Raw genomic sequence first — 22996 nt, forward strand, 5'->3', positions numbered from 1 at the left:
GGAATAGTGACTAATAAGGCAAAACAAGGAAGTTGGACTTCTCAGCTTTTTCTGAGTTGGACATTCCCAGTGTACAACAGTTTGATATTGTTGATCACAAATATTAGTGTTTCACAATAAGTGCCCAAACCTTAAATCTAAACTAAAACATTACCTGATATTTGGACTAGCACCTTTTTCCCTTCCATTTTCATAAGTGAGTTCACTTAGCAAGCTCTATGCCCACATTCGGGATGCTCCCCTGACCCCATCCTCCATGCTGTCACTGGAGCCACTTTCTCACAGATGCCTCATTTCACAAACAAAGCTGAATATCTATCCCAAAAGTGACCCTTAATAGTTCCTTCGGAGCATACACCATTTGGTCTCAATAGAAAGCTCTCTCATACTGTTCCAAAGTGAATTTTCTTATGCTGGCAAGTCCTTCACAGGCATGCCGCGGATGGGATGGCAAGATGGTCACACGTGGGCAGGAGCTCTGTGCTCGTCCTCTATTTCACGGTGACAAACATGGAACGTCTCTTCTCCAACAACAAGCCTGGTTTTATGGGGGAGGCAGTTCTACTGCTCACTTGTCTCTCCCTCAGAGCAGCTGCAGGAAACTCGATGCCAGAGAACAGACAATCACGTTCTTCTCCCAAGAAGCTGCCAGCTGCCTTTACAGAGCAGGAAATGTGGCATTTGCATCAAAAATATACACAAACCTCTTCTTTCCAGGAGCATGTACTCTCCCTTCCCCACCTGCCAAGCATGTGCTGGGAAAGAGAAGTCCTGCCCCATCCCCCCTCCCACCCCTCCTCGGGAGGTTTCTCAGCGTCCCTTTAATATCAGTCCTTTTTTGCTGGAGTCAAAAACATGGTCCCTGGTGAAAACGCTAAGGAAACAGGGTGCCAAATCCAACAGCATCTATGAAAAGGGTGGTAAAGGATGCTCACACTCCGCAGGGCACAGGGAGGAGAAGGGAACTATTTTCCCTTTGGAAACAGAAATTCTATGGGGAAGTCATTCACAAAAACAGAACATTTTCTTTTTCTTTTTATAGAAAATTATTTCCTTCTAAGCTACAAATAGCTGTTTTCGGTAGGAAGGAGCACGAGAGATAAATCTTTCATTGGGTGAGTACAAAAGAAACACAAAATGAAACATGAGTCACAGGGTGGGCTGTGGGGAGAATACTTTCAGATTCAAGAACTTCATGGTTTCAGGTCCCATGTCTTCTTTAGACAATATTTGAAGAGCACATTCATCTTTGGAACAGTCCCCTCCTTTTCACCTTCTTAAAAAGAGGTTTGTCATTAGTCAAAACCAGTTCAGCAGATTAACTGGCCACCACCTCCACACACTGCTGTATTTCAGTGGATTCTGACCCCAAATATTCTGGACAGTTTTTTAGAACAGAAGCCAAATGACACATGAACCTCAACTTCCAGTACTAGAGTCCAGTTGTGCATCGGTCTCTCAAAAATAAAATTCCAGGCACCACCATCTGAGATACAGCGCAGTAAATGTAGCCCAGGCAAGCTTGGCAGGCAGATCAGGCCCTTGCATGATGCTACTCGGACCCAGAAGTGGTCCTGGGAGCTGAGCTCTGGTGCCTTTGCATGTTGACCAGCCCGTCTCAGACAAAAGACAGTCATCCTGGCCCTACAGCTCCCACCTCAGCCGGCCATGCCACCCACAAATACATGAAGACTCATTTTATAAAAGGTGATTATATATTCAGTCACCTTCTTGACCTTTTAAACAACCACGGCATCACAAGTTCCACACCTAAAGTGGACAGGAGTATCATCTCTAATGACATGGGTTCCAGAGAGACTGACACTTGATTTCTGTGTTTGTGAAGGTATTAAAAGTGCTTTTTCTACAAAGCATTTCAAATCAGAGTAGCCAACAATGAATAGGCGAAGTCTGCAGAGATAAATTAACTCTGAACGATCAGTGCAGGTATTTTCCTGTTTCTTTTTATATGTTTCCTCTCTACCTCCCAGGACTGGCTCTAACCCAAGGTCTGACCTACCATGGCCAGCTGTTGTCAAATCTTATGGACATGCCTTTCCGAGCTCCATGTGGTTTTAGAAAATTGGAGACTTTGCCAAGGTATCTGTTAGAGGAGAAGGGCAAGCAGAACAAGTACTGGCACGAATTCCACCCCAACCATCCTCAGCTCCCAGTGGCTACAACCAGAGAGAGGAGCTGGGGAACCAGAGAGCGGCGGCAGCTAAAGTGGCAATGCTTCGACTCCTCCGCTTTGTTACAAAGGGGCGACTGCGTGGAGTTCACCAGTGTAGCTGCAGCAACCAGGTTCTGCTTTATACACCCCCGAGGCGAGGAGTTTGGACGGAAGGGCAGGAGGGTCCTCCTCACCTAAGGAAAGAAAAGGGCAGAGACACAGGTTATTACACCTCACTGGGCTGGGCACTCAGACCAGAACATGGCAGGACCGGGGTTTGGACTATAGGCTTTGGGCCAGTGAGGCAGGCATGCCAACCAGCTCAAGCTGCTAAGAAGTCCCAGTTCCCTTGTTGAGAGTCAAGGGTTTGCATGCATGGCTCCAGCTAGTCACAGGCACAGTGAGGATGACAGGCATCCTGCAGGGGCTCCCTGGGGCAATGGGGCCTCCCACTGGGCTTTGCTTGCAGCCTGTGCTGAGCTGTGGGGCGAATACTGCACCCCTGAACCCAGGTTTAACAGATGCGGCTTCAAAGACATGGGGATAGTGAACAGCGCAAGTCCCCACGAAGATCCAGGCCCACGGACACTCCTCTAACACTGCTGGGGAACCACTGCATTGTGGGATTCAGATGTTTCTGGAGTTTAGGAAGGGGGCATAGTGCACATGCTGTCTATTACATGACATGGAGCTGGGCAGGTCATCGTAACTTAGCATCAGCTCCCACCTGTGAACATTACCTGGGATCAACTGAAACTATCAACGCAGTTGTGTTACCTCCCATCAGGTTTCACTGCCGAACAGGTCTGCACCCAAACTAGGAACACACTTTCACGGGTTTCGGAATTAGCAAACGCTGGGCCCGCACGGGATCAGACCCACTGGCACTTGGGGTCCCCGCCTTACCCAGGCCCGAGGAGGACGACACGCTCTCGGTCAGCGAGGACGTTTCCGTTTGGTCCGCCGAGAGCCCTTCCATGAGGGGCAGAGACAGCTCGGAGGAGGGTACGGAGGAGTCGTAGATGCCCGAGTCCCGCGGCATGCCCGAGGCGCCCACGTCCTTCCCGGCGCGCAGCAGGGGCTGCAGGACCGGGGCGCCCACGGCCTCCCCAGCCTCGTCGGGGCCCAGCTGCTGCCCCTCTGGTGACCCGGGGGCCGGTACCTCAGCCTTGAGGTCACTTTCGGGCCCCAGTTTGCACATGACGTCATTCAGCACCAGGCCCGAGTCGAACTTCTCCAGGACCGGCTCCTGACAGCGGAGCGGGGGAGGCTGCGAGGGCACCAACTGCTTCTCAAACCAGTCGGGCTCCTCGTCGATGAACTGGTGCATGTTGCAGATGGCCACGTACAGGGACCGGCCCGCCTTGCTCCGGAAGTAGTTCCTCCTGCTGACGTGTCCGAGCTCCGGGAGGCCATGGTCTCGCGGGAATCCGTGGTCTCGCGGGAGGCCGTGGTCTCGCGGGAGTCCGTGGTCTCGCGGGAGGTTATGAGCTCGTGGGAGGCCGTGGTCTCGCGAGTGCAGGTGGGAGCAGAGCTGGGGCAGGTGGTCCATGAGCTTGTACTTGGTGCTCAGGTCCAGGACGCCAGGAACGTCTCCCTCGCAGGAATAGTCGAAGTAGACGGCGATGAACTTGCTGAGCGCCGCCGAAGAGCTCTGCTTGGCCTGGCGGAGCTTTTCGGCGATGGCGGCCACGGCCACCAGGAAAAGCTCCCCTTTCCCCGAGCCACGGCCGCCGCCTCTGTGCTTGTAGTTCTTGTCCACGAAGTACTTCATGCCTTTGGAACAGACCACGATGATGAACTGGGACTCGTGGATCTTCTGGATGACCCATTCTCTCTGCCCTTCTCGGCAAAGGGTGAAGTCTTCCCACAGGTCCAGAGCCACCTGGAAAAACAGGACCCGCTCTCACTCCCACAGCCTGGAGTGTGGCGCAAGGATTGTTACAAAAGGGCACCTCGCCCGAGCTGGTTTAGCTCAGTGGATAGAGCGCCGGCCTGCGAAATGAAGGGTCCCAGGTTTGATTCCAATCAAGGGCACATGCCGGAGTTGCGGACTTGATCCCCAGTGGAGGGTGTGCAGGAGGCAATCAATAATTCTCTCTCATCATTGATGTTTCTATATCTCCCTCTCCCTTTCTCTCTGAAATCAGTAAAAATATATCTAAAAAAGGAAAAAAAAGGGCACATCATCTCTCCCTTAATCATTATTAGCAGCTCTAATAATGATTACCGGGCCCTGAGGAACAGCTAACAGTCCGTGGGGGACGGTCACACAGCAGACCGTCTGCATCATGCCCTCGGTTTAGCATAATGTGGGGTCATTACCACTCCTGTCCTACACGTGAAAAGAGAAGCACAGAGCTTCTAGCAACCTGCCTAAGTCACACATCACCTGTGAGGCCCTCAAGGGGCTGATCAAGTGTGGTGCAGAGCATTGAAAACGTAGGCCCTGGGGTTGGTCTACGTGATGAGTGAGGCTGCCTACATGGGGGCAGGTCCCAGAAAGAAAGCTGGAAGGTGATGGAGGGACGTGGGTGAGGGACCCCCAAAGGGAGTTGAGAAACGGGGCTCAGGTCTGGATGCCATAGTCACCCACAACATTGGATGACTCATGTCCACAGAGTATGACTGACAAAGAGGACCTCCCCAGCCATCTCAAAGCTATTTACCAGTTGTCCAGTGGCTGGAGAGGAGGGTGAACTGCAGTAACATGGCCATTCTGGCTAACTCATGAGTGACCGGCACTTCCCACCATGGCTGCACAGTGGTCTACATGGTCACATCCATACAAGGCCTTTAATCCCAAAGGGGGTCTGGTAGGGAGATTGAGATGGGAGAAGAAAAACAGGCCCCCTCAGAGGTCTTCACCTTCTCAGACCATTTTCATCTGATTCTACTGAAATCATCTCTTGGCAAGTGTAGCTTTCTCTTCCTTTTTTTTTTTTTTTAATTTCTCACCCAAGGATATTTTTCCACTGATTTTTTAGAGGATGAAAGGAACAGGGAGAGACAGAGAAAAACATCAATGTAAGAGAGAAACATCGATTGGCTGCCTCCCCCACATGCCCCAACCAGGGCCAGCGATTGAGCCTACAACCGAGGTACATGCCCTTGATTGGAACTGAACCCAGGACCGTTCAGTCCGCAGGTCAATGCTCGATCCACTGAGCCAAACTAGCTAGGGCTCTCTTCCTTTCTATAGCTCAGAAACTAATTCCCAGTGTTATGCCCAAACACAAAGCCACAGTCTGTTGAGGGGGAAGGGGATCTGAAATGACTTTGCCTTCTGCTTTACGGTGTTACCAAAGGGAAGAAACCCTCAACATCTACCTATCCACTTGCTGAAAATAATCCTGAATTGTCTTACACATGCCCCAATTCTTCCAACGTTATAAATTCTAAAGTCTAAGGGATTATATACCAAGCATTTTTAAAAATGTTCCTATGTTGGATCCAGCAATTCCATTTCCAGGCATCTGTCTTTGAAAAATCATTAGAAATGAGGCAATATTAAAGTACTGAGATGTTTAACAATTTGAAATAATATGGACCACGTGGCTCTTTAAAATTGCAGTTTACATAAACCTGCTAATTGTGTAAAAATTATTTAAATGAGACAAAATAATTGCGCCCTATTCAAAATACAAAACTGTGTATATGACTTCATCTATGCAGAAAAAGACTGAGAAAATACACCAAATATTAATCATCACTCCTCATTTCTCCAAGTTGAGATTACAGGCCATTTTTTGTCATATTTTTCTAGTTTCCAAATATTCTACAGTATTACACAAAATTGGGGTTTGTCTGTATCTGAAGACTGTGTGGCACCAGCTAGTTTGCTGTTGCTTTTCAGCACATGAGCTAATCTGCCAACCTCCACTTGCCTGCCTTGGGAAACCAGGCCAGCCTTGTAAATACGTTTTTTGACACTAGGAGGCAGCCTCACCACATGGAGAGATTCTGAGAAACCCGCCAGCAGGCACAAATAACCCAACTACACAATTACTGTACAATTCTTGCATTGGCAAGAAATATGTCCATGAGAGCTTCAAACTTCGCTCTAAGATTAACACTATATCATTATAGAATAGCTAAATATGAATAGCTTAACTCAGAAGAACAGGTATCAAACCAGAGCAGACCATTTGAGCCCTTAATGCATTATTATTTTTCCTTTTTAGCAAAGCTCCCCCACAAACTGTCAAACCTGCTACTTTTCTTGCCCTGATCTCTTTGACCTTCCACTGCTCTGTCAAGTGACCACCTCTCCGCACCCCGACCACATGCTCCCAGGGCAGCCATTTGTCCCCATACGACTTCCTGCCAGGTGGGTGCCACTCAGCTTCTGAGCAGGAGTGTGTCGGGGACAGAACTGAGCATTAGAAAACTTTTAGTGCTGGTGATGAATAGAAGACACGAAGAGTGGGAGGCTGACCCCAATTTGGAAGCCAGGCACTGCTGGAGGGCAGCTACCCCCTAAGGAGGCCGGGAGGCAGGGACAAGGTGGCCAGGAGAGGGTGCAGAGCATGTGCCCCCCCGCAAAGGTAAGAGACTCGAGATTCCTTACCTCGCAGCCACAGAAGTCCTGGAGGAAGTAGGCGAAACACTGGACAACGTTCATGTGATTCTGGCCATCTTTACTAGAATAGCAGAGGAAGACCTTCGGCCGAGGCCGCAGCCTCTCTCTTGGGAGTGCCGTGGTGTAGGTGGAGGACTCAGAACTCTCTTCATCTAAATGTGAATATATATTTTCTAAATTGGAAAAGAAGATAAGATTGATAGCCATGAGCAACGCTTTGTCCTGTTCCCTAAGACTGGGGGCCTAACGTTATCTTCAAGAAACAAGAGGCAACACTTCCACACAGAGTACAAGGAGCTATATGGCCTCCCAGATGCCCACCTGGAGGGACCAAGCACTCAGGCCCGGCCCCCGGGTGGGGACCACCACCCACGTACCTTGTTGCTTCTTGCGGCACATCACAGTGAAGAGCGTTGCGAATGCCGATATGACGACCAGCGGCACAGTAATGGCAACAGCCCTGATGGGCCCAGCCCACGGGGAATGCACTGGGGAATTCCAAAGGGAAGGCTTTTAAACTCAAACAGCATAACAGCTTCAAAGAGAAATTGTGTTTTCTTTTGCAGTATAAGCCACATAACAGGTTCCAGGATCCCTTGACCACCTTCCCTAGTATTGGTTTGGTAATTTTAAAAAGGATTCATTTTGAAGAAACAATTAAACAGTTAGTCTGCTAACTATAAATACCTTTGAGTGAGAATTTTGCCTAAGGAAACCTCCCACCACCGCTTTTCTTAGGAGGACAATTGACTATTTATTTAGTTCCAGAAGACACACACCGCACTGCCTTTGATCTCCCAGGCATCCACATTAGAGTGGAGGGAAGTCAGATGAGATGGAACAGCCCTTAAGAGAGAGGTGCTCAAGTTTTTGTTGTTTTGTTTTTGTAAACCATTAGGTTCAGATACCTTGGTGTACTATAGTCCAGAGCCAACGTTTCCAACAAAACAGCCTTACCTGGCTTTAAAGCATAATGCACCACTTTCCTTGTTGTATTAGTGTCATCCACCAGCTGCAAAACAGAGGATGCTATATTATTATTTTAAGTGATAGCATCTCAACAGATTTCATGCTTTTGTCATCTGTGGGCAGTGCGGGGCGAGAGGAAGGAGAACGGGGTGAGGGAAGGGCTGCCGCCTATGATCCTTCACCAGCCGAGGTAGACACTAATGGTCAGACACATCTCTGCTCTACCAAGTCAAGAGTCATGACTCCCTCATGAATCAAAAGGTTGTTTGTTCATTGATGAAACCAGCTAGTGATTCCACGTTCTAACAGTTTTCAACTGAAATGGCATCTAACCACTGATCTTACTGAATGCTTTAAGAGGGTGTGTCTGCTCAAAACCACATATTGCTACGGAGTAATGCAGAACTAAGTGTTTCTAACAAAATGTTAAGACATGTTGGTTGTCTCTGAATAGAAAGGCTATGGACAATTTTTAATTTCTCTCTATTTTTCTTTTCTCCTGTTTTTGTAGTATGTCTGATACTGGAAAAGAAATTACAAAAAGAAAAGAAAAAAATTCTATCATTTACATGCTCTTTTAAGCGGAACTTAGAACTCATGTAAATTTATACAGAACATCAGCAGAAACCTAGAAAAGTATAGGCAGATGTAACAGGCTTAGCTTTTGCTTTGCTGTTTTATTACTAAAACAAGACACTTTAAAAGCTAAAGTTTTAAAAATATACTTTTGTAAGGAAGAAGGAATATAGAAGTTTTAAATCATGGTTATGTGGACTATATGGTCACATAAAAATATTTATTTTGAAATATTTAATGAAAAAAATCAAAGATCAATTTCATGTAAACTTTTTAAAAAGCATGTTAAGGACCATGTAAAAATCTAACCGCACACCTTCAATGGCTTGAAATTTAGTGTTGTAAGCAGTTGGGGTTTAAATGAACTGGACTCATTCTGTAGAATTAATAGGGCTTTCCTGAGTTATACGTACCTCAATTATATAATCACCCGGAGATACATTTTGAAGGAGGCAGCTGGTTGTCTCTGTGTTTTGCTCCTGTAAAGAAACAATACTTTTAAAAGTTGCTTCTTAGATGAAGGTCATCAGGACCTCTCTCTTCCCCAAGAACTGAAGATCTCATATAAACTGTTTATTTTTTTCAGGAGCCATCAATCAGATCAGAAAGCAACTGTGTTATCTGCCACATTATCTGAACTTCACTTTGATAAAAGGCCTAGGAGAGCCTGGGACCCCTGTCATATTGTACACTTAGCTGGTGGTGCCCTGAGCAGGAATATTTTATTTGAAAACAAAGAAACTATACAATTAGAATTTTACTTAATAAAATGGTGGGAAGAGAAATTACCTGCCCGTGTTTGTGTTTATTTTATTTGCCATAATCTTAACTTGAGCAGAAGGTCAAAGGAGGTGATAGTCACAGGAAGACGTGGGGTCTTCCACTGCCACTAACGACCTCTCGGGGCTCTCAGGGGCGACCCTGCAGTCCTGTGAACTTCCATGACACGTTTCCCACTCCCTCTGACCGCCTCCAGTGTAAGAACTTGGTTCCTGAGTTTCTACTTAACCTTGGCCTATGTGTAAAAAATCAGTAGCCACTGAAATGCTAGTGACATGGCTCCTACATGTCCTTTTTCCACTTAGAGCTGTGTGGCCTCAGGTTCCCCATCTGTACGGTGGGGATGACAGCAGCCTCTTTCAGAGGGTGGTAAGGTTTCCATGAGCATAAAGCTTGGTGATTGCCACACAGTGAGCACCTGATTAATATTTTAAATACAGAACAAACTAGAAATGCTTCATTACTTTGGTTCCTTGGTAAAATCCTTACCAGGCTCCATCACCACCGGGATAGCTGGGGTGCAGGTAATTGGGGAGTGAGAGATGACGGCAAAATGGTCTGCGACATACCCAGTGATAATATCCTGGAATATCTATCTACCAACTGCTGAGAGTCAGCAACATCCAGTGCTCATGCTGAACCATCCAAATTCCAGGGGCTCGGGGGTCACCTTTAAAACACGGAGTGTTCCTTTATGTACAACTAGCGGCCCACCTGTTTACAGGTCTTTCGCTTGAAGGGTCCCTCGTGCTTGAGTTTGTAATGAAGAGAGAAGAAACGGAAGCCAAAGGTGTGTGGCGCGTGGTTGAAGGTCACCTGCATATCCGAACCGTGCTGGGTGATATTCAGGGTCCGAGGCTTCCAGACTGGGAGGAGAAAGGACCCAAGTGAGCACCCCAAGGCCACCCGACACCACCGGGGTGGCAACACGTTGACAAGAACAGCTATACTTACAGGGTTTGCAGGCCAGGTTGTCCGGCTGTAACAACAGGTCACAGGCTGTTAACAGAGATAATATTTTTGGTTATAGGACAGTTTGACATTTTTCTTGCCCAACAATTCGATAAATATAAATAGGTGGCACTGGGTGCTGCTGGGAAGAGTCTTAAATACATCGATTCAACACTGATTTTCAGTGCAGTTCAGCTGTATTTTACAAAAACTTAAAGTGTACAACATAAAAATATTAATGCAGTTCACTTTATGCCAAACAAATGAAAACAGTACAAAGTCACCCCGATTTTAAAAGCTTGCCAAGCGTTACGTAGTTTCAAGGCCAGCAGCCAAGGGCAGCAGGAGTGTTCATGCTACTGCCACACGGAGCCTGCTTTCGCTGTAAACAGAAATGATGCTGGCCCTGGCCCTCTGTGGAGGTGTTTGGGCACAGGAGATCGAAGTGAGCCTGTTCACTGTCTCAGGCTATCTTAACCTTCACTAGCATTCTAATTTAAAATCCTTTTGACTGAGTCTAAAAGTGGCATCAGGCATTTACTAAGGACTAGTAGCATCCATGCTGAAAACCAGGCATCAAAGCCAATACTTTGAAACGATTTCAATGCAATAAAAACACAGTGAGAGAGGCCAAATAGCTAGTTCAATATGCCATGCTGCTAACCCAGGGAGAACCCTCTGGAAAAGGGCGATACAATTCCAAGAAAACCAAAGGCAGTCTCAAGGTCACTGTACTGAAATAGAGAGAGACACATCTCCTGCCTCCACCTCAGATCCAAATAGACACACTGATTCCAATGGGAACAATTAATCTTAAATTATGCCAAGTTTGCCCAGCTGGTGTGGCTCAGTGGTTGACTGAGCCATGCACCAGGTCACCGGTTCGATTCCTGATTAGGGCACATGCCCAGGTTGTGGGCTCGATTCCCAGTGGGGGGATTAGGGAGGAGGAGTGAGAAGGCAGCTAGTCAGTGTTTCTCTCTCATCAATGTTTCTATCTCTCTATCCCTCTCCCTTCCTCTCTGAAATCAATAAAAATTTTACTTGCCTGGACAGCGTGGCTCAGTGGTTGAGTGTCAACCTATAAACCAGGAGGTCATGGTTCGATTCCCGGTCAGGGCACATGCCCGGGTGTGAGCTCGATCCCCAGTGTGGGGCATACAGGAGGCAGCCAATCAATGATTCTCTCATCATTAATGTTTCAATCTCTTTCTCCCTCTCTCTTCCTCTCTCTGAAATCAATAAAAATATATTTTGAAAAGTTATGCTAGGTTTGATTTAGGCAAGTTTTCATGAACACATGCTTTGGATCCTCCCTCTGGTTGTTATGCATGAGATATCAAGAGATATTGTTAGATGCTAATGGTCTTTTCCCAATGGAATCTTATTTAATTAAGAAAATGAGCCTGGCGGGAGTGGCTCAGTGGTTGAGTATTGACCTATGAATCGGTTGTGGTTTGATTCCCAGTCAGGGCACATGCCTGGGTTATGGCTTGATCCCCATCAATGATTCTCTCTCATCTTTGATGTTTCTCTCTCTCTCTCTCACTCTCCCTTCCTCTGTGAAATCAATAAAAAAAAGTTTTTAAAAAAGAAAATGAGGCCAATTATTATAAAATAGAAGCCCAGTGCACAAATTCGTGCACGGGTGGGGTCCCTTGGCCTGGCTGGCATTCAAGGCCTATTGGGGGCTGGCTGGCAGAGGTAGGTCCCCAGGAGGTTGGCTGGCCGGCCCCCCAATTGGGGCCTATTGGGGGGATCAGCCGGCAGAGGTAGGCACCGTGGGAGGTTGGCTGGTGGGGGGGAGGGGCCGCAGGCTGGAGGTTGGCTGACTGGCCTACTGAGGGAGTGGGGGCGGCCAGCATGGGGAAGGGACCGTGAGAAGCTGGCCAGCCGTGGTGAGAAGCCAAGGGAGGTTGGCTGTAGGAGCTAACTGACCACCAGAAGGCAGCTCCTGTGTTGAGCTGGAGGTCAGTGCGCATCATAGCAACTGGTCGACTGGTGGTTCGGTAGTTCTGGTAGTTCAGTGGTAACAGTCGCTTAGGCAGAGAGAGAGGGGGGGGGAATATAGATATAGATATAGATATAGATATAGATACAGATACAGATATAGATAACTTTGCTGCATAGACTAGAAGAAAATGAAAGACTAGAAGAAAACAGCCAGAGTAAGAGTTCTGCAAAGGGAACACTGACGAAGACTGGAGTTGAGAGTAAAAGCACCACGGAGGAGGAAGACGGCAACCAGGTCACACAGGAGGGCATGTCGGATCATCTGACCCTGGAATGCCAGACAGAACAGCTGACAGGAAGGCAAGAGAGAATTGCTGCAACCCTCAGGGGGCCTGTCACCAAAGCAGTGGTTCAGGGAGATAAAGAGACACCGTGTGCAGAGCAGATGGAAGAGGAGGCCAGGAAGCAAAGAGAACCAGCATGGTTAGGGCTGGAGAGCGTGGGTCTGAAAGTCAGACTTCTGGGGTTCCAGCTCCAGAAAGCCCTTTGACCTCTCTGTGAGTGAGCCACATCTCATTACTGAGATGGTGAGATTAAATTCTTTGCAAGGTCATCACAGGGTAAGCTGGGCTAATATTTGGAAAGCATTTAGAACAGGGCCTAGCACACAGATGCTAAATAAATAAGTAGAAAGAATAAATAAGCCCTAACCGGTTTGGCTCAGTTGATAGAGCGTTGGCCTGCGGGCTCAAGGGTCCCAGGTTCGATTCCGGTCAAGAGCATGTACCTTGGTTGCGGGCACATCCCCAGGAGGAGATGTGCAGGAGGCAGCTGATCGATGTTTCTAACTCTCTATACCTCTCCCTTCCTCCCTGTAAAAAATCAATAAAATATATTTTTTAAAAAAAAGAATAAATAAATTTCCAGGAAGAGGTGATCTCAGGAACATTGCTTAATTTTCTTAATCTAACCCTGAAAATGACAGGCAATCACTCACCGAGGCCACCCTCCTGATAACAAAAGATGAAATCATTTCATCCTTTACCCCAAAACCAACTTATACTTCTTATTCCTGTTTTTTTTATTGATTTCAGAGAGTAAGGGAAAGGGAAAAAGAGATAGAAATAGAAACATCAATGATGGAGAGAATCATTGATCAGCTGCCTCCTGCAGCCCCGCACTGAGGATGGAGCCCACAACCCGGGCATGTTCCCTGACCAGGAATTGAACCCTGACCTCCTGGTTCATAGGTCAAGGCTCAACCACTGAGCCACACCAGTTGGGCTTATTCCTAATTTTTTAATCAAATGGTTTTAATACCAGCAGCATCCTGGGCCAAACTTTAATTCTAAAAGTTGCTTTTCTGGATGCGTTTCTCTGCACCATGCTGGTTTTAGACCAGTATTTGCTGGGTTCTTAAACACGTATCTGTTGAAAATTAAAAGCTAAAGTGTCACCATGGGAACCAAGCAGGAAGACCAAACTCACCTCGGGTTCTGAAAAAGAAAGGGTGATAATTGCTTTCATTTTTTATGGAAGGAAAAGGGACAATCTTTACAAAGTAATCCGTCTCAAACTTCATATTCAGGAAAGGTTGAGATTCCATTCCCTGAAAGGGAACAAAAACACACGTGACGTCATGGAGAGATGACCCACCCTCCACCTGCCCGCGAGAGCTCGGTCCTCCCATTCAGTCACCGGACACACCAAAGCTGGGGACGGGTCCCAGGGAAGGAGGAAGTCAGGGCTGTATTTTCTGGATCCAGTTTAGGTTTGGATCCCTCACCAAAAATGAGGATCAACAATGCCATCTGTTGTTTGGCAAGGAAGCCAGAGCTTTTAACTCTGAACTTCGAAGACGGTGGGGAGCACAAAGCCACCTCTGGGACAGCTGTCCAGCGCGTAACCTGAGAGACGTGTTTACCAGCAGAGGTGCTGGAGGCTGCTCGGGGAGTGTGCAGCGGCTGGCAGTGTGGCCCGCCACTGTCGCCCACCTGGGCAGGTGGGGTGGCCCCCACAGCCCCTCCTTCTCCGGTCTCACAGACTCTGAATAGCCCATTCAGACCCCCGGAACAATGGTCTTCAGGAGCACATTCCCGCGTGCGACTCACAGTTCTTTTGAAGCTACTGTTGAGCTGCTTCGGGTCCTTGAGAATCAGTTGCTGGCACTGCCTGCCCTCCGACTTCAGCTCCTCCAGGATTACCCGAAATCCTTTCAGGAATTCGATGCCTAAGCAAAGCAGAATGTTTCTATTAAAGGTGGACCTACTTGCTTTTGAACACACTTTCCTTCCTCCAAGATTACTGTCCTGTCCGCCTACACAGCAGTGAAAGGAACTCTTACTCTGGCCGGCACATCTGAGTTCACAGAAAGGAAAAACACAGTCTGCATCCGTCCGGCACAGACCGGGTGATTTCCCCTGCCACGCCGTACTATTCACTAACCTCCAATCCAGCCAGCCAGGTCACAGCTGCCCACTGCCTCTGTGACCATAGGGTTCAAATACTTAGACTCAAGTCACAATTGGTCATAAAACGTCTGCAGTGAAATACATAATTCCTAGGTCATTAGCCAGGGTGGATTCAACTGATAAATCACCAGGCTGACTAGGGACTCTCCCCAAACTATGTTTCCACTTTAAACTGTAGTCCTGTATTTGCTGGCCTGTTTCAATGAGCAACATACAAAATTCCCAACAAAAGTGTGTGTCTGCACCCAAGGGGTTCCTAGGCTTGAGATTAAATAAAGGGCGAGAATGCCAGGGGGATTTACAAAGCGCTTCTTGCTCTAATCTTGCCTGAAAGGCAGACACCCAAGAGCTGCCCAGTGTGTGCAGCACAGAGGCCCCAGACGCCCACAGCGCCGCTGAAAGGCGCCGGCCCAGCCTCCCGCCACCTGAGCTTCCCCCGCTACACGTCGGACTAGATGCTTTCAAAAGGATTAAGCTCTGATGTCCACAAGAGCCAGCACCGGGCTCTGTATCCCATGGAGACTGGAGGAGTCCGACTGCAGCTGGAGGTCCCCCCAGCCGGCCTCAATTGGCACGATATCGATTTCGCATTCCTTCTGCACACTAGACAAGGAGACGTTTCCAACCCTTCCCCACCCAAGGCCAAAGTAATTACACAGGATGCAATTAACCAGGTGGGAAAATGATGGATGGCAAAGGCCAGGGAAATCTTTTTCTCTTTCAAATAGGTTCTCCAATCCTGTAACCTTTTGATTAAAAGCACATATTTTATGGTGGGCCAGGCAAAGGAGCGACAGGTAGAGCTTCCTGTTTTAGGGAGTCTGAAAATAGTGTGTGCAGGTAGAAACTGTTGTATTTCAAGTACAAAGCTTCCTGCGGGCGTGACACCCAGCTGACAGACAGCCCAAGGTTCAAATGTACTGACAAGATCCGGCAACTATTCAGTAGATCTCACGGAACTCGACTTTTGCGATTCCTCCTCCCCAGAATTTTTTAAAAATTTTTAGTGATTTCAAAGAGGAAGGAGGAAAAGAGATAGAAACATCAATGATGAGAGAGAATCACTGATTGGCTGCCTCCTTGCTCATCCCACCCCCAACTGGGGATCGAGCCTGCAAGCCAGGCATATGCCCTAACCAGGAACCAAACCTTGACCTCCAGGTCCATGACAGCCATGCCTCCCCAAAATTGTTTTTAACGAATTCTTATAATTTATATTAAGATTTAATTCATGTAATGCCCCCTAGAACTACTACTTTAACAAAACCCAGGTAATGAATATGATTAAAGAGCATACATGTCACAATTATATAAAAATTAATGTAACTAATTACATAAGTGTACAGGGTGGGAGTGGGTGGTTCTAGTCCTTATTATTATTATTTAATTGATTTTAGAGAGAGGGGAAGAGGTAGAGAGAGAAAGAGCAAGAAACATCAATGTGAGAAAGAAACATCAATTGGCTGCCAGCCAGGGATCGAACCTGCAACCTAGGTATGTGCCTCGACTGGGAATTGAACCCACAACCCTTTGGTGCACAGGTTGATGCCCTAACCAACTAGGCCACACTGGTCAGGGCTCTAGTCCTTATTTTTAAAAGACCTGCCAAGTCTGAGAGGAGACAGCAAATGTAAATCTTAAATCACAGTAACACCTTTATCACAATTCTATTAGCATTTATATTATACTAGAGGTCTAGTACACGTGAGATTCATGCACGGGGGGAAAGCGGGGGTTCCCCTCAGCCCGGCCTGCGCTCTCTCACAGTCTGGGACCCCTTGGGGGATGTCCAACTGATGGCTTAGGCTGCTCCCCACAGTCAGAAATCCTTAGCACTGCCGTGGGTGCAGGCAGCCATGGGCCTGGCTCAGGGCTTCTGGCTGAGCGGCACTCCCCCTGTAGGAGCACAGTGACCACCAGGGGGCAGCTCCTGCGTTGAGCATCTGCCCCCTGGTGGTCAATGCGCATCATGGCAACTGGTTGTTCTGCCATTTGGTCAATTTGCATGTTACCCTTTTATTATATAGAATTGTAGTTATATAATGTTTGGCAATTTTATAGGACAGCTTCCCTTACAGCAGTGGTTCTCAACCTTCTGGCCCTTTAAATACAGTTCCTCATGTTGTGACCCAACCATAAAATTATTGCCATTGCTACTTCATCACTGTAATGTTGCTACTGTTATGAATCGTAATGTAAATATCTGATATGCAGGATGGTCTTAGGCGACCCCTGTGAAAGGGTCGTTCGACTGCCAAGGGGGTCGCAACCCACAGGTTGAGAACCGCTGCCTTACAGGAACTTATTTACCCCTTCCCATTACTTAAGTCATTAAATCCTCCTAACAACCATAGATAAAAGGTATTATTCCCATTTTATTGATGAAGAAAACTGAGGTGTAGAGACACTAAATGACTCGCCCAGGGTCACACAGGAAATTAAATGGCAGAGATAGGACTCAAACCCAGAATACTCTTAACCCATATGTTTTTCTGGCTCCCAGAGAGCTTCCTTGACAAAACCTCACAGAAAGAGATAGGACTTGTCCAGGCCCCGCACCCCTGCCCCCCAGCCAAATCATCATGCAGGTCAACTACAACCTTCTGCCACACTGTGCCACATTCTGGTTTCCTACCACCAACTCGCATCTCTTCCTTTCATCCTAAAGAGGGAGCCTGCAACTCATCAGGCCAACCCCTTAGCCATTTAGCCTTACACGGAGCGACCACTTCCCTTTAATCCACAGAGAATGTTTGTATCTTTAAATGTTAAGATAATGTTATTTTTGGAAACCCAGTGGGTTCAGACCCAGCAGTACTGACATGGATAAGTGAGTCAGGCCCACCAGTCTGAGTCATCCTCCCTCTCCCTGCACTCACCTCTTCTGCAATCTGGTTCTTCCGAGATTTATCCCATTCAGATTTTAAAATTCAGACTTTATTTTACTTTTCCCTTGGCCAGATTTTTTTTTTTTAATACTAAGATTGGGTAGCAATGCCAAAGGACCAGGTTCTGATGATGATAACAACAGCCACAATTTTTTAAGAACTCTCTCTAAAAAATGGACTGTATGTGTGTCTCAAATTCTTACAACAAACCAAGGGGCAGTCATCTGCCCTTCACAGATGGGGACGCCGGGGCTCAGTGAGGGCTGAAGGCTTCTTGTGATTCTGGGTTCGGACCCAGGCCAACTTCAAGAAATGGACCCTTCCAAGCCCCACATTCAACTACGCCGTCCTCTCCTGTGTACCATCAATTCATGACCGAGGACAAGCAGCGTGGGCCCAACCTGAGTCTGGTCAGATAATGTGGGTTTGCTTTTCCTCTTCCTTTCCTTCAGTTTGGTTTCTCTGGCCCACACGGTTTAAATAAAAATTCAATTCATTGCCAACATTTAAAAATTGTTGGTTTCATGGTTTCTCATGAAAACTGGGATTTTCCTGAAAACTCACAAAATGTGCCAAAGCTGGGCCTGCACACATCTGCGAGGCTAGAGACCATTAACGCCGGATGCCAAAGCCTTCACGTCCTTGGATGAGCCACCCATCCTCCCACTGCGGCTGAGACACAGAGGCCAAGCAAGGCCTGTGCCATTTACCACTCACACACTAGCACGTTTCAAACCCACATCTCTCTCATTCACAGCCAAGGGAACAAAAGAGGAGCCACAGGGCACAGCATCGAGCCGTGAACATGCCCAGCATAAAAGTAGGAGGTGTGTCCGTGCCCAAGACAACCAGAGCTACTCTCATGTCAAGACCTGCCTGGCCCCCGGAGGCCATGAGGTCTGGGCCCCTTGCACTGGGCACTACCCACCCAGGCCACCTCGGTGGACTCCATTCTGACCACTTACCAAGGGCCCCTGGGGACCAAAGAATGGTGACGGCCACCTGGTCGTGGCAGGCGTACTGGCTGATGGTGATGTTCTGGGCATCGGCAATCACGTGCTTCCCCACTGGGCTCAAGTACGTGGTACAGTCTAGAGAGAGTTGGGAGAATAAGAACAGTCACGTTTAAAAGTTTTTATTTCCAAGTTCATCTTCTCAAATTACACAAAGCATGTCTGCAGGTGGCCAAATCCATTCTGTGTGCCTCAGAAGCCCAAATGAAAGATCAAAGGTTGACTGGAAAAGTATAAGGTGCTGCAGTGAGATTTATTTATAGCACCATCCCCACACCCACCCCACCCCTTGAATTAAATCCCAGGACAATGGTTAGAAGTATCCTTTGTGGGCTAGCGTGTGTGTGTGTGTGTGTGTGTGTGTGTGTGTGTGTGTGCATGTCATCAATTTTTTTACTATTTTGAAATTTTACCCAAATCAATAATTATTTACATTCATTCAATCAGGTTTCAGCATTAAAGAGTTATTTGAAACAAAACAGTGACTGAATAATTGGGTTTGCTTGTTTTCAGAAGAAACCTCGAGGACAAGGTATCTGAGGGAAAAGGAAATAAAATGAGGATGTGAATCCATGGGAGAGTGAAGACTTAACCAATCAGAAGCTGCAAAAGATACTGACTGACTTAGTGATAGGCAAAGCACCTCCCCATGTTCACTAGCATCGGCAAAGGTGAAACTTGTGTTCCCACACACCAGGTGTCATCAAAGGCACCACAGCACCCACCAGACCCAGAGTCCATGCTGCTGAAAAACAAAAATCCCGACCCTTGGATTTTGTCTGAGGCCCTTGTTCATGCCACCTGTGAATGCAGCCATGACCGCGGGAGCAGCTGTGCCACCTGGTTTTGCTAAATACACCTTCAGAGTCTGCAAGATCCTGAAAGCTGCCAGCAGCTTCCAGCTAGACGGCGGGCTGGGACTTCTGAGAACGGCCGCAGGCCCTTCTGGCCACTCATTCGGGGAGAGCCACCAGCCATCCCTGGCGTCACCAAGTCATATTCTTATGCTGCTTTGTTTCCGTTCCCTTCTCGATGGTTAAGCTTGAAAACCATCTTTGGGATCTGCTGCAGCAGGTCAATCCCATCAACGCCACCCCTCTGAGGTCAGACTGTTTTCCTTTGCCGCGAAGCTTCTAAGAAGCTCACAGAGTCTGCTGTACTCACCGTCTCGCCACCCCCCAAAACCAGACCGCACAATTGCCATATTCGGGACTAAAAATGTTCACTGGATATTTAAAGATTAAGAGACAATATCAGAAAGACATGAACATCACCCAGAACCTCCCACCACACAGAAGTAACTGCCAACCTCTAATGGGCAACCTCCTAAGCTCTGAACCGGCATGTGGTCTTCCTCCTTTTAAATTTTTCTTATTAAAGTACAACACGCTCACCAAAACACAGAGCTCCGTGTTACAGCTCCACTCTCCACACTGCTTTGTGTCTTGCTTTCTTGCCTGACCACATCAAGTGTTCTCCCATCTGCTTCAAAAACAGCCCTCCCACATTTCAATATTACTTCTTCTGAGAAGATGCTAATCATCGATAAAACTGAATTCAACTTCTGATGAACATTCACTCTCAAAGCATTCAACATGTGTTCTCTGGGTGCGGGAGAGAATTTTACAATAGGGAAAAAAGTTAAACATCTGGTGCAATATCCTCATCACACAAATGAGGAAACTGCATCTAGAGAGGTCCGCTGGGTGGCACAGGATTCACTGCTGCCCAGCCCAGGGCCAGGGCAGAAAGCAGCCTTGGATGCTCATGCAGGACTCCTGCCATTCCATCCTCAACACAGAGCTTATTACTCGAATGAGTTCTAAATCAGAAGTATTCAGCCTGCAAAGATCCTGGCTATGCCCAGCTTTCCAGTGTAAGACACGGCAAGATCCCCTCACACCTGCAAAGTTCAAACATTTTCACTTATTGAGGTCAATAATGAAAGAGAAGCCTTTGACTTCAACAGATGGGTGAACAAGAGAAGATCATGGTTGTTTTCTTTGTCCAACCCTAATGCCAAAATTAGCACTCTCCTGCTCTCTGTAAATACAATTATGCAAATAAAAAGTCTAAGAATTAAGAAAAATGTATTACAACCTACTCAAGCATTTCCCCCCTCAGAGCTTGAAGAAGAAAACTAGAAATGCAACGTGAAAGGAGGCAAGGAGACGGGTGACATTTGGTTATGATTTAGTGGCAAGGTATTTTCTTTCTTTATAACATCAAATGGCAAAAGAATAGAAAAATAAGATTTTGTAGTTTAATACTTTTGGTGAAAACTTGGTAATTGGTTTTTAGCTATTTCAAACAGACTAGCAACCAGTCAACTAAGCAATAACAGGAACTTTCTTATGGACGAGAGAAATATATTTCTCAATGGAAAACAATAAATGTACTTTACACAGCCTGGATCCAATTATTAGCAACACTAATGTTTTGGATTTTTGTTACAAAAAAAATTATGCCCAAATGACATGTTGCCAAAATGCAACTGAACTTTAGATGTCTCAGGAGTCAATTCCAGTTGTGAATTAAATTCTAATTAAATGCTGCAAAATCAGAAAGAAAATAAGAGATATGCACTGGCACATGGGCCCAATATCTAGTCCCATGAAGAAAACAAGATACTTTTAAGTTTCACAGGTACAGATCCTCTTTCACAAATCCCCCTATTAAATAAGAGATGCAAATACTTGTTTGCAGCTGACCGGAAAATTCTGAACTTTTGAATGTAATACAAGATCTGCCAGGACCAAGAACACTGACTAGAAATTAACTTTCTAACTCAAAGAAAGATCCCTTACACATGTCTTTACTTAGCTGAATTAAGTATCACGGACTTGCAAATCCTTCATTAGAATCACAACGTGTACCAAGAACATGCGTACACTGTGAACGTGAAATGACTGTTTCACCTGGAAGTCCTCACTGGTTAACTTAAAGACCCAGGTCAGCAACTGTGGCATGCGTTCGACATACATACTTGTATCTCAAAATTGTTAGACTGTATACACCCCCTGGGAAGCCCTGCTCTAGTTGTGATCATTCCAGAGGCCCCGTGTGACCTTCACTCCTCACTTATTACATGGACTCTCATAACCCTCCCCCCGGAGATGAATCAAAGGGCAGGGGTCACTGAATACTAGTCAAGCTCCTTCTTGTCGTTTTTACCTGTAAATTATGGCTCAGAGGGCTAAAATGCTCACAGTTGTATATAATTATCTTCGTGGGCATGAAGGCCCAAGAGGAGGCTATATCTGCTTAGTCAGAAAAAGCACCCCCACCTTGCCCTCAGGAAACACTTTGGCCAGAAAAAGTCACGTAGCCTTGAGAGAAGGGGCTAAAAAGTTGCTTGTGTTCCAACTCCAGTTGAAATAACTTCTAATATTAACAGATGTCAATTACCGAGTGCAGGCCAGCTACCAGCGAGCGGTTGCTTTGTTTAAGCCTCAGATGATGCTGAGGAACACCTTAGGTTGGTTTGCTTACTTTTGTACTTTACATGCATTAAACTACTACACTCATATGCCCAAAAAAAAACCCACAAAATCACACTAAGGAAGAAATTTTTTTAATTAATCTTTGTTTGATCATGAGAAAACTGATGCTTGGAGAAGTCCAATCACCTGATTTGCTCAGTGGGGAACCAGGGTTGGAACCCAGGCCTAAGTCAGAGGCGGCAGCCAACCGAAGGCCCGTGCGCCAATCTGGAACTGACGCACTTGGCCCACTCTGTGTTTCTGAAAACTTTTAAATAAATGCCAGTATTAAAAAATGTTCATAAAAACATGCAAATCTCCCACTCTTCTTGGAAATCACTTCTGGCTATCCTCAGGGGGAATTCCTCAAGGCCACAGCGGCTGGCAGGAGGAGCCAGTGCCCTCTGAGGGGACAGCGCCATCTGTGCCACAGCCCCTACCACTCCCAGCATCCTGCACCGGGCAGCCCTGCTCACATGTCCCCTGTGGGACCCTACAGACAGCTGCCTTTGTTCTTAAGGACACGGCCACATCCTCAGGCAATCGGGGGAGGCCTCCATACACAGCTTCTCCAAACACCATGGAGGACGCTTGAGCCGTCCCGAAGTCCTGAGTGGCTTAGTTGAGACCGAGCTGCTTTCGCTCTGCTGACAAACCTGAGCAGGTTCAAAAGATTCCTTAACCCCAGGCCCTGCAGGGTCCTTGATTAAGTGCAACCGTGTAAGCCTCAGATCACTCACAGGGCTCCATTCTTCAGAGGTCAAGCCAGTTACTTACTGTCATATCTGAAGGTGATGTTGTGCAGCCCACTGTTTCTGCTGGCCGGCCCCACTCCCTGCGGGAAAACAAGAAAACATGATGAGGAGGGAAGCCAATTTGCTTTTCCGGCACCGATCCCCATGGAGTCAAAACACACACATGACCACAGAGACCCGGGGTTATGCCCGTCCTCACCCTTTCTCAGCACCGGGCCCCTCTGGCTGCCCAACTCCCTCCAGCCCAGGAGAATCTGAACTGTGGGCCGTGGGGACCATGAGTACTCACTTCCCCTAAGACAATAGGAGCAGGCTGTTCTCTGTTTGAGGCTTAAATAATAATTCATTAATAGTAAAACTGGGAGAGACATGAGTTGCCAGCTGGAGCCCTCCCAGTGGTTAT

At 47.0% G+C, this 22996-nt stretch overlaps 1 protein-coding gene across 2 annotated transcripts; it reads right to left on the reverse strand.

Moving 5' to 3' along the window:
• Positions 1–6: 6 nt before the first annotated feature.
• Positions 7–22670, reverse strand: IL17RD (interleukin 17 receptor D). 2 transcript variants are annotated; one of them, XM_015571220.1, is made up of 12 exons: positions 22616–22670; positions 18309–18434; positions 14096–14214; positions 13473–13593; positions 10035–10079; positions 9795–9946; positions 8714–8779; positions 7713–7767; positions 7133–7243; positions 6744–6928; positions 3080–4058; positions 7–2367 (listed from the first exon to the last, which is right to left on the reverse strand). In XM_015571220.1, the coding sequence occupies exons 4-12, from the start codon at positions 13588–13590 to the stop codon at positions 2255–2257; spliced, it is 1824 nt and encodes a 607-aa protein (XP_015426706.1). In that variant the 5' UTR covers positions 13591–13593; positions 14096–14214; positions 18309–18434; positions 22616–22670; the 3' UTR covers positions 7–2254. The 2 variants fall into 2 exon arrangements, with proteins under 2 accessions (XP_015426706.1, XP_015426703.1); XM_015571217.1 differs by lacking the exons at positions 18309–18434; positions 22616–22670 and having other exon boundaries at positions 6744–6907; positions 14096–14166.
• Between the last annotated feature and the right edge of the window lie 326 nt (positions 22671–22996).

This window comes from Myotis davidii, unplaced genomic scaffold, assembly GCF_000327345.1.
Source record: "Myotis davidii unplaced genomic scaffold, ASM32734v1 scaffold111, whole genome shotgun sequence".
NCBI lineage: Eukaryota > Metazoa > Chordata > Mammalia > Chiroptera > Vespertilionidae > Myotis > Myotis davidii.